The following is a 16183-nucleotide window of genomic DNA, read 5'->3' as shown; positions in this document are numbered from 1 at the left end:
AAAAGAAAAAAATTAACGGAAAAAAATAAAGGAAAAAAATAAAGGAAAAAAATAAAGGAAAAAATAAAGGAAAAAATAAAATAAAGGAAAAAATAAAGGAAAAAAATAAAGGAAAAAAATAAAGGAAAAAATAAAATAAAGAAAAAATAAAATAAAGGAAAAAAAAAGGAAAAAAATTAACGGAAAAAAATAAAGGAAAAAAATAAAGGAAAAAAATAAAGGAAAAAATAAAGGAAAAAATAAAATAAAGGAAAAAATAAAGGAAAAAAATAAAGGAAAAAAATAAAGGAAAAAATAAAATAAAGAAAAAATAAAATAAAGGAAAAAAAAAGGAAAAAGATTAAAGGAAAAAAATAAAGGAAAAAATAAAGGAGAAAAATAAAGGAAAAAATAAAGGAAAAAATAAAGGAAAAAATAAAGAAAAAAATAAAGAAAAAAATAAAGGAAAAAATAAAGGAAAAAAAATAAAGGAAAAAAATAAAGGAAAAAAATAAAGGAAATTAGGAAAAAAACAACGGAAAAATAAAGGAAAAATAGGGAAAAAAAGGGAAAAAAAAAGGATTTGATCCTCAAGTTTCTGAGCTTATGCCAGTTCTGTTTTGTGTTTATCATGGCAAAGGAATGGGATCAGAAGCAGCCAGAGGTGTCAGAGGTGCCCAATCCTGCGGTAGGAATCTGCATGCACTGCTCGCTGCTCCGGTAGCAGGGCCTGGAGAAAGAAGGCAAGTGGCAATACTTCACCCTGAGAGCCAGGTGCTGCTTCAAAACATCAACACTTCGAGGCAAAAAAATCAGCAAAACAAGCAAAGCAAGAGAAACAGGACAAAAGAAAAAAATACACGCACACAAAGAGAAAAAACATGCAGAGCATTTTATATTTTCTAGCTGTAAATATTGATATTAGCACTGCTGGGAGACTGAGGGGGTGTTTTCTACATCTAAGGACTCTCATCCATGGTTTTTAAAAGCTCAGTGGCAGTGATTAAATTAGCAAAGTTTTTTAGAGGAAATCCTCCTCTCTCTAAAAACCTCATTTACAGCATGAAAATCTCATATAGTATATAAAAAAACTCAGATTGCCAAGAATTGGGGAAAAATATAGCCAAACATTATATATGAATACAATCTACATATATATTTAAAAATAGATATAAAACCTCACAGATTGCCAAGCATTTGGGAAAAATGCAGCCAAACTGGCCCTCCTTTGAAAACTTTGCATTTCTACCTCAAACCTTGTTGGTTTTCCCTCAGAGTGAGATGAAATTTGAAATAAAGAGCTGTACAAAGGGAGAACTGAGCAACTCAGATATTAATCAGTGCTAGGCAAACTTTGGGAAGTATTGGGTAATTAACAGGCTCCCAAATTTGGTTATTGAGAAAGGGATATGAGGTAATCACAGCACTGGACACAGCAGAACAATCACTGGAAATTCAGAAGAGTCCAGAAGGGTAACACAGCACAAACAGCTCAGGAGTTATAATTTAATTTAATTTAGTGCAATTTAAACATGTAACAGCAGCCTTTGGGTGAGAATAACTCAGGACTGACTGTAAAATGAATGAAAATCCACAGACAACCAGGATCAAAAAGCAATGAAAACTGCAAAGCAGGATAAACACAAAATAATTCCATTAAAAAAAAAAAGGGGGGGAAAACTTTGGATACCTCAGACAGGATCTAAAAAGCTGCAAAAAGCAAAGCAGCAGAACTAAATTATTTATAAATTATTTATTTTACACATGGAGAGAACCTGACCTTGTACTCACTGGTGGAAGGATGATGGAGAGGGATTAGCATGGAAGCTTTCAGGGTGCTAAAGGGGACATTAAAAGGGACATGAGCTCAACTAAATGTTAAACCCTAAAAATCAGGATGGCAAAGAGAAATCAACAGAGATTCAAGCAGGAGGTGTTCACAAAGTGGAGAGAAATAAATCTGGCTTTGCTTGTAAGTGCAGGTTTTTAATAATGATTTAGAAAGTTATGTAGTAAAAAAGGGTGTTATAAAGCAGATTATTCACTCATTTTAAGGAAAAAAATTAAAAGGATTAAGTGCCTTAGTGCATTGACAGCAGATATTTTTCAAGTCTAAGTATTTTTAAATTCCCAAAGCTTTTCCAGGAAATGCAGGAGCAATTCATCTCTAGAACTGCAGGTTCCAGGATGTGACTCGTTTGCAGATTGTTCCAAAATCTAAATTACAAACTCATCACTCCTAATGCAATCCCAGCACATTCAATTTGCCACTGCTGCAATATGGCTTTGATTGATTTTTAAATTAAAATTCACATTTTGCTCCCCATGGTATGGGAACAAAGTACATCAGCCTGTGGTGATGCACTTCTGAAAAGGAACCTTATAATCAATTTATTTCTACTTAACCTGAAATTATTTGCTTTTATTTTTTAATGAAACATTTTGATTTTATACCTTTCTTTAAAAAAAATAATTACTCCAAGTTTTGGATACTTTAAAAACTGGTTACTGCCTAGACTCTCTGTGTAATACCTTTTTTTCTGGAATACTTATTCCCACATTAAGAGATTTTTGAGCTTCAAAGTCTTGGTATTATTATTATTATTATTATTAGGTATTATTTTAAAGTATAACTGCAATCTAAATTTAAAATATAAGAGGGGTGATTTTTTCCTGCTACCAGATGAATAAATAGCTAATAGTGTTTTATCTAATTTATTTATCTAAGTGTAAATCTAAATAAATATCTAATCTAAAATAGATCAAATACTAACTAGAAATTTAGGTTACTATGTGTAAATCTAAATAAATATCTAATCTAAAATAGATCAAAGACTAAATATAAATTTAGGTTACTTAGAGCTCTATCTTTTCTTATAAGATAAAGTTGTAATATTATTTTAAGACATTTTTTGGCCTGAGCCAAAGCTTTAGACATTTAGAGATCCGATTACTTTTGGAAGAAAAAGATCATTTGGAAATTTTTATATGGCAGATACAAACCTTTTTATTGCCTAGAATTCAGTTTTACAAGGTAAAAAGTTAACACTAAAAGTGAGTGGATGAATTAATCTGCCTTGGAATTGGTTTTCCCTCAGAAATGTTGACGTTTCTGTACAACAGTAACAGTGTCTTGTCTTGTGGCCAAATCAGGAAGAAAAAGGATTAGAAAAAAACCTTAGAAAAAGGGATTAATTTGTGTTCTGCTCTGCTACAACTGACACAATCCCATGTGACAGCAAGAGCCCAAATTAGGATTTTATGTGATGGATGCCTGTGCAATATTTGGCGTGGTGTATTTCTAGACAGGGTCATTAGGTAAAGAAACAACAAAAGAGCCTCTATAAACACTCACTGCACATGGAGCAGAAGGAGAAAAGCCAGTTAAATGTGGATGGGAGTGGTTTGATCTCAAAAAAATTAAGAGAACTTCAGAACAAAGCTCTGGCTTGGGCTGACCACACTAAAATAGCATTTTTACACATATCCATGCTGCCATGAAATTCCATTTTTGAACTGGCATAAACAGAGAAAGGATCTCACCAGAATAAAAAAAAAACACAACAAAACCCCAAGACAATTAAACCAAATGCTTTAAAAATTTTCACTTTCAAGGTGAGAGGGCCTTACCTGCTGCATGTTTGTCCCCGAGGGTCTGCTCTGGAGCTCTTCCTGGAGGTGCTGACTCCTCCTCTCTGCCTGCAGCAGCTGCTGCTGGAGCTGCAGGAATTGTTCCCTGGGCACCGTGGCACAGCCTTGCTGCTGGGAGCTCTGGCTATGCATCCCCCTGGACTGCAGCATCTGCAAAACCCCAAAATCCCCAAATCAGCAGCTGCTGGGAGCTCTGGCTATGCATCCCCCCTGGACTGCAGCATCTGCAAAACCCCAAAATCCCCAAATCAGCAGCTGCTGGGAGCTCTGGCTATGCATCCCCCCTGGACTGCAGCATCTGCAAAACCCCAAAATCCCAAAATCAGCAGCTGCTCCCTCTGCTCCAGAGCATCTGCAAAACCCTAAATCCCAAAATCAGCACCTGCTCCCTCTGCCAGAGCTACCCAGGAGCATCTGGAAAACCCCAAACCCCAAAATCAGCTCCTGCTCCCTCTGCCAGGGCTGCCCCAGAGCAGCCTGCTCTCAGATTTTTTATGTGCAAGGGAAACAAGCCTGGACTTGGTGATAGAGGTGACGAAAGATGGAATTTCACACAAAGGAAGCTGGGCTTTGAGTCATCATTTTAGGCCTGAATTATAAAATCACTGAATTTTGGATGAATTCCTATCAAATTTTAGCTGGTGAGCTTTAAGTAGCAATAATTTCCCATTTCAAGGGGAAGGCTGAAGTTGTGCTGATTGTTTCTACTCTTTAGGATGGAGAGGGAACATTTATCTCTGCTGTTACCCTCAAAATTCAGTATATAACACCCTATAGATATTTCCTAATGTTCACTCCTAACTGATTATAAAATCACTGAATTTTAGATGAATTCCTATCAAATTTTAGTTGGTGAGTTTTAAATAGCAATATTTTCCCATTTCAAGGGGAAGGCTGAAGTTGTGCTGAGTATTAGTTGTGCTGATTATTTCTAGTCTTCAGGGAACATTTATCTCTGCTGTTACCCTCAAAATTCAGTATATAACACCCTATAGATATTTCCTAATGTTCACTCCTAACTGTGGAGATATTAAGAGCTAGGACAGTCACATGAAATAATTTAGAATTTTTCCAGACTAAAGCAAAACCCAGGTAAGTAACTCACAGCTGGAAGAGTTAATTATACTAAAAAGGACCAGAATTGGACAGTAAAAATCCCTGATGGTTCAGATAAACTCATTTGCAGCTGGAATTTGTGTAGAATTAATAATTTCTTCCCCTAAAGAAAGAAAAAGCCAGGACCATAAAGGTCCTGTTACCTTAAAACTATTACTCTGTTCCCTCAGGAAAAGGTGTATAAGATTATCTTGGTGATTTTAGCTTTCCTTTCACAACTGATTTTAATTCCCCTTTCACAACTGGCACAATTCTCAATTTGGATAATATTTCAGTTATTGACTTCATCTCTAACTGTAAATATTTTTCACAATGGTGCAGCTCTTCTGGCCCTGTAACCATCCCTATCTCTGCTGGTCCTGGTAAACAGAAAATAGGTTTATAAATGCTTGAAAATAAAACTATTTGTACTTTTTAAAGCTATTTAGAGGCTCTCTTTGTCTTTAAAGGAGCTGTTTTTTTCCTGACAATATAAACAGTGAAAATAATGAGCTTTTGGTGGGATTTCTTTCAGGGTTCCTGTCATGTTGTGAAGCACACAAGCAACGAATGAGTCAAATAGTGTTAACAGCATCTTAGAAATAATTACTAATGAAACAGCAATGAAAACAATATAGCCCTGCTGTATTCATCTGTGGAAGAAAATGGAACAATCATGGGCTTGCTAAACTATCAGGATGATGCCAAGTGGGATCAGGAATTAACTAATTTGAGGAAACACTGGACAGTCTCATGCAGAAGTAAATATGCAAACACCTTCGAGCCTCACAGGCAATGGGGGAGCAGGAAGCCACTTTTCATTCTCCCACTTCCAATTTTAATCCTTTTGGAAGCAATGGGGTGAATTCTCTCCATTTTCGTGGCAACCCCTCAGGAACACACAGCTCCTGAGGGTACAGAACCACCTTAAACAGCAAAAACCACAAAGAACCTGTGCACTGTCCAAAATTGACACTGAAATGAATAGTGGCTTCTGCACTTAAGAGATGCATGGGAAAAAAAAGAAAAGAAATTCATTAAAAAAATGAATTCATTAAAATGAATTTAAAAAAATGAATTTCTCCATGCTATGGGGGTACATGAAAAGTGATTGCTCTACCTTCACACACTATTTCAGAGAGAGAACTGCCCCCTTCTCTGCTAGCTCCAACCACTGAGTTCTAGCCAGGTTAGCCACGGACAAAAGGAGAACAGGCACAAAAGAGAGAGTTAGAAGTCACAAATCACTGAGTGAATGTTGCACACACCTGCTGGGAAAAGGTTACCAAAATCCTGCATGGCTGAAATTCACATTTCAGGAGAAAACACAATCCCAGGCTGGGTGTTTATGGGTTTGAGTGTTTGGCATTCTCCCAAAGCTTAATTAAGACTATATAAATAAATTCACAGGGAATAGAAACAGTCTTTTCATTAACTTGTCAAAATCTCATCTTTCCTAATTAGGTTTTTACGGTTTTATTACTAATTACATAGGATTTTCAGCCTAATGGCTCCCATTTGGTGAAAAACATGAAGCCATCTATAAAGTGTTATAGAAGCCTCATCTAAAAGATGTTCTGACTTATGGAACAAGTCAAAATTGTAAGGTTTTAATTTTTTTTTTCAATATTATGTTTTAAACTCAAATCCAGGATATCAAATTTAGTCAAGACTATTGAGAGAGAGCTTGGAGGTCTGGGCTGACCTTATGGGATGCACTAAACACAATTAAGTTGCCCATTCCTATTACCAAGGACTCCTAAATTTTGATGATCCATCTCCAGCAGAACTTTTACAACAGCTTTGGGAAGGATCTCCACTAAAGTTTTCACTTGTGCCTTTAAATTAACAGTAAGCTGTGTGAATTGCTAATTTTTCACAATTTAGATAATATTAAGCTTGAAGTCAGTAAATTATTCCCAGAGGAAATAAGAACAGGTTACTACATTAAGAGCAGCATCACACTAATATTAGATGGGAAATTTGAGGTGACATGTTTTAGGAAGGAAGAGGGAAGTGCCAGCCTTGCCTCAAGTACAGAAACAAATTTCCTTGCCGTTTAATTTTCCATCTGAAGCCAAATGTGAATCGTGACTAAACAAAACATGCTTCAGAGAGCAGGATGTTTGCCACACAGCTTGGTCATGAAAGAGGAGAAGTTAATTCTTCTGGTTTCAATTAGTTTTCTCTATTGCTACACATCCATAAGTTGTTCTAAAAGGAAATAAATTCAATAAAATAGTGATAAAGGCCCACAGTCAACACAGATTGAAAAGTACCTCCATTAACTGATCATCCAGCTTGACTTGCTTTTTTCTCAGTCCTTCATTTTCTGAGCTGCTTTCCAGTTCACGTCCAAGGGAATTCATCTGACTGATCTATCAGAGACAAAAAGTTTCCTTAGAAAAGCAGCAATTTGTCATTTTAGCTGCTTTTCCCCCCATGAACCACTGAATACCAAGACAACTCAAGTTTAAGAACCAGGAATATCTGGAAAAGTGCTTTGCTACAAGAGCTGTCTCCCAGCAGATGCAAAGAGCCTTGTCAGCTCCTTCAGACACAGATTTGGGAGAGGCAAAGGGCACAAAATTCACAGCAGAAGAAGAAAGTTATCTTAGCTGAGAGGTTGGTGTCATTCTGTACCTTTCAAACACAAGCTGCACTGAAAATTAGCTCCTCTGCCAATGACTGGTTTAATTTTTATAGTTGATAGGTGTAAATTAATGCTTTGTCCACAGATTTGGGGGTTTTGTTGGCAAAAAGTTTGTTCTAGGGAAGAATGGAGACTCAAGGGAGGGACTGGTCATTGCCTGTGCAATGTTCAACACTTAATAATAATAATTAAATAACACTAAAATACAGCTTATCCCCTGAACTTCTGAGAGATGGAAACTACTGCAGTGATTTGTGTGTTTACCACCCACAACTCACCTTCCTGAATGCAGATGACAGCTCCTTCTGAAGCTGCTCACACTCTCTCTTCAAGCTCAGCTTCTCCTGCTCCATGGCTTTGACAATCCCTGCCTGGCTCTGATGCTTTTGGTGCTTTAGGGAGAGGATTGTGGATTCCAGCTGCCGGATCTGAGGAGAGCAGAGATGAACAAATGGGAAAAGATGGCCCAGGTAATTCCACTTCATTTAAAATACCAGCTGATTTTGCAATCACAGAATCTCAGCGTGGTTTGGGTTTGAAAGGACCTTAAATCCCATCCCATCCCACCCCTGCCATGGGCAGGGACACCTCCCACTATCCCAGGCTGCTCCAAATCCTGCCCAAGCTGGCCTTGGACATTTCCAGGGATAAGGCCCCAGCCACAGCTTTCTCTGGGCAACTCTGAGATATTTTTGACATCTTGGCTTTCTTTCCCTTTGTCCTCCCCATAATCCACTTAATACTGCAAGCCAAGAAATTGCACAAGAAGAATGTTAGAAATATTAAGAATCTTTCTGTTAACTTGAAGTTGGACTGGAATCTTGGACAAGAATTATCAAGATTGTCTTTTAAAGAAAAGGAATATCCTGAAGAGTGTTGTGGAGTCTCAGATATTCAAAACCTGCTTGGATTGTGATCTATGCAAAGGGGTCTGAATGACCTCCAGAGAATTACCAGGATTGAACAAGAATTACCAGGATTGTCTTCTAAAGAAAAGAAATACCATGAGAGTGTTGTGGAGTCTCATTCTCTGGAGAAATTGGCACAGGAAGAACATCAGGAATATTGAGAATCTTTTTGTTAACTTGAAGTTGGACTGAAATCTTAGAAAAGAACTGAAATTTTGGAAAAGGACTTCACAACACTCTCAGGATATTTCTTTTCTTTAAAAGACAAGATTGTCTATTTCTAAAAGAAATATCCTGAGAATGTTGCAGAGTCTCATTCTCTGGAGAAATTGGCACAGGAAAAATATTAGGAATATTAAGAATTTTTTGTTAACTTGAATTCAGACTGAAATCTTGGACAAGAATGATCAGAATTGTCTTCTAAAGAAAAGAAATGTCCTGAGAGTGTTGTGGAGTCTCATCCTCTTGAGAAATTGGCACAGGAAAAACGTTTGGAATATTAAGAATTTTTTGTTGACTTGAAGTTGGACTGAAATCTTGAACAAGTACTACCAGGACTGTCTTTAAAAAAAAAGAAATGTCCTGAAAGTGTTGTGGAGTCTCATTCTCTGCAGATATTCAAACCCTGCTTGGATTGTGGTCTATGCAAAGGGGTCTGAGTGACCTCCAGAGAATCACCAGGATTGAACAAGAATTACCAGGATTGTCTTTTAAATAAAGGAAATCTCCTGAGAGTGTTGTGGAGTGTCATTCTCTGGAGAAATTCCACAAGAAGAATGTTAGGAATATTAAGAATCTTTTGTTAACTTGAAGTTGGACTGAAATCTTGAACAAGAATTACCAAGACTGTCTTTTAAAGAAGAGAAATGTCCTGAGAGTGTTGTGGAGTCTCATTCTCTTGAGAAATTGGCACAGGAAAAACGTTTGAAATATTAAGAATTTTTTGTTAACTTGAAGTTGGACTGAAATCTTGAACAAGTACTACCAGGACTGTCTTTAAAAAAAAAGAAATGTCCTGAAAGTGTTGTGGAGTCTCATTCTCTGCAGATATTCAAACCCTGCTTGGATTGTGGTCTATGCAAAGGGGTCTGAGTGACCTCCAGAGAATCACCAGGATTGAACAAGAATTACCAGGATTGTCTTTTAAATAAAGGAAATCTCCTGAGAGTGTTGTGGAGTGTCATTCTCTGGAGAAATTCCACAAGAAGAATGTTAGGAATATTAAGAATCTTTTGTTAACTTGAAGTTGGACTGAAATCTTGAACAAGAATTACCAAGACTGTCTTTTAAAGAAGAGAAATGTCCTGAGAGTGTTGTGGAGTCTCATTCTCTGCAGATATTCAACCCCTGCTTGGATTGTGATCTATGCAAAGGGGTCTGAGTGCCCTCCAGAGCTCCCAGCCCAGCCCTGCTGGATCTCCCAGCTTGCCCAGGTTACCTTTTCCCTGGAGTGAGCCAGGTCTGTTTTTGTGCTCTGCACTTCCCTCTGCAGCCTCTCGTTGTCCTGCCTGAGCAGCCTCTGCTCCTGCTCATCCCAGGGGATGGGCCCCTGCTGCTCCTGCAGCCCTGAGGGAGGCACAGCCACTTCCAGAACCAGGTTCTTAAGACAGACAGAATTGCAGGGTTAGGCCTTCAACAAAGAAGCAGACATTTGCTCTATTCAGGTGGGGTTTAGGTGGATTCTCAGAAAGTGCAGGCTCCAAAGTTGCAGCATTCCCATCTCCCTCCCAGCCCACTCTCTGCTGTTCTTTAAGAAATCCAATGTGCAAATCCCAAGTGCTTCCCTCTGCTAAAATCATGGATAATAGCTGTGTGCACAAGGAGTGCACAGAGTTCAGCAACACAAAAAAAAGCAATTTATGCTCTCCTTAGAGCCAAACAGAACTCAGTATTCTATATTATGCACTAATAGCTGTAATTTAGCTCCTGTTGTACAATTCTGAAACAGCCTCTTTTCCACGTGGACATTAAATATTCCTTAATTACATGGCAAACAAGCCAAATTAGTAACTGAATTCATAAGAGCAATCCCAGGACTGCTGTCTACAACCTCCTTCGGTTACAAATCCTCATTAGCTGAGAGGCTGGAGTAATTCTGTACCTTCCAAACCCAAGCTGCACTGAAAATTAGCTCCTCTGCCAATGACTGGTTCAATTTTTATAGTTAATAGGTGTAAATTAATGCATTGTCCACAGATTTGGGGGTTTTATTGGCAAAAGGTTTCTTTTAGGGAAAAATGGAGACTCGGGAGAGGGGGACTGATCATTGCCTGTCCATGTTCAACATTTCAAATACAGCTTTTAAAAACCAGCTGAAAACCACATTATATCCAATACCCAAGAATTCCAGCTACCTCCTGAGATGCCTGAAGCCTTTACCTTTTCACTGGTGCCCTGCAGCTGTTTGTGCAGTGCCATCACTTCTTGTTTCAGACTCTCCTTCTCCTGCTGTGTCAGCTGCAGGTCGGATTTCAGCCGGGACATTTGGAGGTTGGTGCTCTGCAGAGTTTCACTGAGGCTCTGAACCTGGAAAGAGCAGGAGCACAGCTTGGCTTTTGCTGGATCAAGATTCCCTGTGTGGATCAGGTACCCCAGGCATTTAGGATCTCTGATGGAAGGGGTGAAGTTAAAACGTTGATTTCCCCCTTTGCAAAAGTTAAATTGAGTTTATTGCTCTCCACAAGTCCCTGACAGGAAGGTGGAGCTGAAGGGGGTCAGGCTCTGCTCCCACAGGGACAGGATGAGGAAACAGCCTCAAGGTGTGTCAGAGGAGGTCTAGATTGGGTATTAGGGAAAATTTCCTCGTGGAAAGGGTTTTTGAGCATTGGCACAGCTGCCCAGGGCAGTGGTGCCATCCCCACCCCTGAAGGGATTTAAAAGCTGGGTGGATGTGGCACCTGGGGACATGGGGCAGTGGTGGCCTGGGCAGTGCTGCAGGAGTGACTGGACTCAATCTTATAAGGATTTCCTATCCTTAAACCTCTATAATTCCAAATGATTTTCCAACTTTCTGTTCCAAGCTCGCAGCCACCCACTTTGAATAGAGCCACAATGCTGCATTCACCAGAAACATCTTCCAGGCCTGAGCATTCACTGAGATATCCTGGGAAGAAGCTTTCCCTTGAATTGTTTATTCTTCCTGGCAGGAATTCCTCCTGCTCCAGGATTGCTGAGCCAAGCAGGGAACCACTTGATCCCACCCCTGCCTGGGGAAGGATGAGCCTGCACCAGGACAGAGGAGCAACAGCAGAGTCTCTGCAGCACTTCAGGAATCACCAGGCAGAGGGAATTGGCAAAAGTAACTTGGCTGCAGAGAGAAAAAATCCCTCCTTGTGTTTAACAAGTTTCCTTTTGCCCTTTAAGAACATCACTTGGAAAGCCCCTCAAGCAGCCATTCTCAGCTGCATGGCACCAGGAGGGGCCTTTCATGAGAAAAAAGCACTGCAGGAGAGGATAAAAAACCATAAATCAGTGTTTCATACCTTGTCCTGGGAGAGGCTGAGCTGTGCTTTCAGTGCCTGACTCTGCTGCTCCCAGGATTTCTGCTCCTGCTTCAAGCTGCCAATTGCACTCTCCAGGCAGCTGACCTGAGCTACCTGCAATGAGATTACACAGGAATCCTCACTCAGGAATTTGGTTTTGACTCCATTTCACTTCAAGGGTTACCCTAGAGGGAGTTAAATAAAAGGAAGGAAGGAAAATGCAGAAAAAGCAAAAAGCCCCTCAGCTCCCTGAATTCCCACACAATGGGATTATTATTTACAGTGTGCAGAGTGCTCTGCTCCAGTTCAGAGCTACAGTAGGTTAGAGATGCAATAAAAGTCCAGGAACACTGTCTTCCTTGTCCTGCTGCAGGATTTATATCCAGGCCTCTCTTCCTTGCCATGTTTGGAATTTTCTACATAATCAAATTACAGTAAAGCTGTGCTCTAAAATTGAAGCTTTCCTCTGTAAGACCAGCTAGGAAAAAAAAAAAAAAAAATCCAGGCACTGGCAACAAAGCCTTTATCTGGCTTGAGGGTGAGGGAAAAAACATCCAGAGAAGTTTTACAGACAGAGGAATTTTAACAGCACACGGTGATGAGGATTTTCCTTTCTTACCTTATCAATGCATCTGTTCAGCTCCTCACCCAGGGCTTCTTTCTCTTTCTGCAGCTTTTCATTTTTAGTGATCAAACTTGCAACTTCATTTTGAAGGTCAGCAAGATCAGGACATCTGGGCAGCTGTGGGAAACAAACCCCTCAGAGTTTCATTTTTGTGCTGTCACAGAATTTGGCAGGAAAAGCAGGGGATGCCCAAATGGTTTGGGTTGGAAGGGACCTTTAAAGGTCATAAGCAGGGACATCTTCCACCATCCCAGGTTGCTCCAAGGTGTCCTTGGACACTTCCAGGGATCCAGGAGCCTGTGCCAGGCCCTCCCCACCCTCACAGGGAAGGATTTTTCCATAATATCCCATATAAATCACCAAACACAGAGGGAAAACCACTGCACTGCTGACTTCCAATCCTTTTCCCAAGTGCCCCAGTGCTTTATCACTGCCTTTCCTCATTCCATCTCCTGTAATTAAGCTCCAGCCACAATCCACTCCTTCCTCAATAGGCCTCAGCTGCTTTTGCTTTTTAAGACCATTATCTACCCTGAGCACTGAGTGTTTTACACCGGGCAGAAAATGACTTTGTGGAGCCCTAATCAGGGAACTGCCTCATTTGAAGCCTTCATTATCTGTGTTTATTAGCATACATTTACAGCCAATTGAACTGTGCTTGTACAGGAGATAACTGAGCTCTCCAGGAAATTATCCTCAGACCTTGTGAGACTCCCAGATCTCCAGATGGGTTTAGCAACAGGAATTCTCCTTGACAGGACATGCTGGAAGAGCTCATTCCTTAGATGGAGCTAAAATGGGTTATATCTCCAGTTAAAGAGGGAAATGTTCTCCTGTGGATCCCATTTGCCCTGCCTATCCCTTAATTAGAGCTTTCAATCTTTATCTTGACCAAAGCTTCTCTTTGTAGATCCACTACTCCCAAAAATCTTTTTTTTTGGCAAAATCTAAGTGAACCCAACCTTATTTGAAGAATTATGTGTTGCACCTGGAAACTCTTTCAAGAGGAGATACATTCCCTTTCTTTTATGACTTTTCTTTAAAGAAATCAACTATTTCCACCTCTTAATTTTCATCCATTAAGGCATAGTGCAAATTAATCTGATGGAACTCAAAATCCCAGAAGGGTTTGGGTTGGAAGGGACCTTTAAAGGCCATCAAGTTCCAATCTCTCTGGAATAAACAGAGACACCTTCCACTATCCCAGGCTGCTCCAAGGTGTCCTTGGACACTTTCCAGGGATGCAGGGACAGCCACAGCTCCTCTGGGCAAGAGGGTGCCGTACCTGTTTTGTCTTCTCCAGCTCCTGCTTGAGGATGTGGTTCTCCTGCTCCAGTAGATGAGCTTGAACCTTCATTTTTGACAAATCCATCTCCAAAGATGACACCATATTTGATGACTGCAAAAAAATGAAAGATTTCAATTTAGGAGACTCACAGAGCGAGGTTTAAGCAGAGGATGCTGCAGGCACTGGACAGAGCTGAGATGGCACTGGATGAACAACATGAAAAATGCAAGGAAATATTTGGCATCACTGAGCTGTTTTCAAGGCAAACCTGCACATTTTTCCCTCCTGCCTTTTGGCTGCTGCTGTGTTTAAGGCAGCACTTAGCAAAGCTCAGCTTTGAAATCCCATCCCAGGACAGGGATGCCAACTCCAAAGCCCCTGCGGTCCAACTGTCCTACCAAATGCTGTACCTCGATTTTGGAGTTCTCCAGCTCCTCCTTCAGCAGCAGCCTCTCCTTTTCCCATTCTTCCAGGGTGCACTTCCCCTCTTCCCTTTCCTTCTGCTTGAGCACCCTTGCCAGCTGTTGATTGAGATCCTGCACATCTGCTTGGTTTTTGGAGTTCCTCTGGCTGAGCTCTGTGTTTTCAGAGTCCAGCTGTTGGTTCCTGGTCTTCAGATCAGCCACCTGAACAGGGACAGCAGTGACTTTACACCAGGGATGAGATTTTGGGTATTTCCTTTCTGTGAAGGTGATTAAAGATCTGACAAGTCTCACTCTGACAGTGACTCCAAACAAATAATTTGTCATAATTGGCCTTAATTAGAGACCAGTCATATCAGTCACCCAACCCTTTGCCATGCTGGTGTGGATTTTGAGGTTTATCCTGATAGATTATTCTGAGCAAATATTTTCCTAAGCAATGCCAAGATGGCATGGATATTAAAGGTAATTAATCCTTTTATTTTACCTATCATAACAAGCCATCCCTAAAATAAAAGTAGCAGCCCCATGGATACAACTGGCAGCATTCCTAGACCAAGCCAGCTGGGAAATGAGTAGAGGTTGAATCACAATCTCTATTTCCCATGGGCTACTGCAGAGAATTGCACAAAAACTACAAAACAAAAGGTTTAAACTTTGTATTTCTACAAAATAAACTTTCCAAGTTGACTGTGGAAAGTGCTCTCAAGCCTGTAAGCTGGACAATTACAGCTTTTTTTCTTATGAGCAGGTCAAGCAAGCCTCAAATCAATCCCAAAGAGGCAACAGAACATTTATCAAAATTAAATTTTAACGTTTAAATTTACAAAATGCTCATTTTCTGCTGTCTTTGTGACTATCCAAGGAAGAGCTCTGATGCAGTGATGATTTCTACAGAGAAGATTCTGGGCTCAGGCCACACACCTGCTTTTTCAGGTTGTCCACCATCTTCTGCACAGCCACTTTCTCCTTTCTCACAGCCTCTATCTTCTGCCTATGGAAAAATGAAAGCTCGTTAACACTAAAATCAATTATCAACATCCACAACTGCAAGATTGCACAGGAGGACATCACCTCAAGTTGTGCCAGGGGAGGTTTGGATTGGGTATTAGCAAAGATTTCTTCACTGCCCAGGGCAGGGGTGGAGTCCCCATCCCTGGAGGGATTAAAATCCATGTGGATGTGGCACTTGGGGACACGGGTCAGTGGTGGCCTTGGCAGTGCTGGGTTAATGGTTGGACTTGATGATCTTGGAGGTCTTTTCCAACCTTAATGATTCCAAAAATGAGTTGTTTTTATTAAACACCACCAGAAATTGTAATTGTGGATATTTATTTATTTATTGCTCAGCATCCCTGCTCTGCATCAGCTCGGCAAGTGCTCAACCTCTCAAGGTGCCCCAAGTGGGTCTTCCCTAGAGGGGAAGAACAATCCCAGGATCAGGGATGGTCCTGCACTTGCCAAAGACCCAACCACTGGAATAATCTGTCAGAGGAGCCTCTCCCTGCCTTTGCTGAAGCACAAATGATTGCATCAGGTCAGCTCCTAAATCCTCTGTGTGTGTTACTGGGTCACCTCAATGCCTACAGCTAAACCCCTGCCTGCCTCTGGGGATGGGCAGGACAAGCAGGGGCAGGGAAAAGGATGAGGAATAACCTGACAAGCTGCTGGATTTCCATGAAATAACCCCATTTTGGATTTCTACAGCACCTAACACACAAAGGAGCTTGAAGAGAAGGGACGAACCCATTGTGGCAGAGCAGACAACAGCCTGAAGGCACCACAGGGTGCATTCCCCGTGGAATTCTCACCTCATTTCTTCCCTGGATCCATTGAGCTCCCTCAGTTTCAGGCTGGAAGCGCTGCCTTCCTCATTTAACAAAGTCACCTCGTTTTTCAGGACGGCGTTTTCCTCGCGGAGCTTCTCGGCCTCACACCTGTGGCACAGACAGGAGACAAGTGAGAACAGCTCCTGTGGGACACCTGGAGAGGGAAAAAGTCCCCCGGGTCAGAGCTACCTGTAATGCTTCAAAAACAAAGCTACAACTGCCTTGCTTTATGTATAAATGGTGTATTTATA

General features: G+C 40.6%; 1 protein-coding gene across 3 annotated transcripts in view; it reads right to left on the bottom strand.

The window, feature by feature from the left end:
* NIN (ninein) overlaps positions 1 to 16183 on the bottom strand; it is a 59206-nt gene that overhangs the window by 7640 nt on the left and 35383 nt on the right. For 2 of the 3 annotated variants that reach the window (XM_031066236.1, XM_031066237.1), the window contains 11 exons: positions 15915 to 16040; positions 15028 to 15097; positions 14092 to 14307; positions 13679 to 13792; positions 12388 to 12510; positions 11769 to 11882; positions 10666 to 10812; positions 9725 to 9886; positions 7657 to 7806; positions 7005 to 7103; positions 3610 to 3780 (listed from right to left, as the gene is read on the bottom strand). In XM_031066236.1, the coding sequence (XP_030922096.1) occupies positions 3610 to 3780; positions 7005 to 7103; positions 7657 to 7806; positions 9725 to 9886; positions 10666 to 10812; positions 11769 to 11882; positions 12388 to 12510; positions 13679 to 13792; positions 14092 to 14307; positions 15028 to 15097; positions 15915 to 16040 (1492 nt within the window). Of the gene's footprint in view, positions 1 to 458; positions 710 to 3609; positions 3781 to 7004; positions 7104 to 7656; positions 7807 to 9724; positions 9887 to 10665; positions 10813 to 11768; positions 11883 to 12387; positions 12511 to 13678; positions 13793 to 14091; positions 14308 to 15027; positions 15098 to 15914; positions 16041 to 16183 lie in introns of those variants that run through there. The other variant, XM_031066238.1, reaches the window with a different exon arrangement.

This window comes from Geospiza fortis, unplaced genomic scaffold (genome assembly GCF_000277835.1).
Source record: "Geospiza fortis unplaced genomic scaffold, GeoFor_1.0 scaffold23, whole genome shotgun sequence".
Taxonomy (NCBI): Eukaryota; Metazoa; Chordata; class Aves; order Passeriformes; family Thraupidae; genus Geospiza; species Geospiza fortis.
This window is presented reverse-complemented; position numbering and strand designations above follow the sequence as displayed.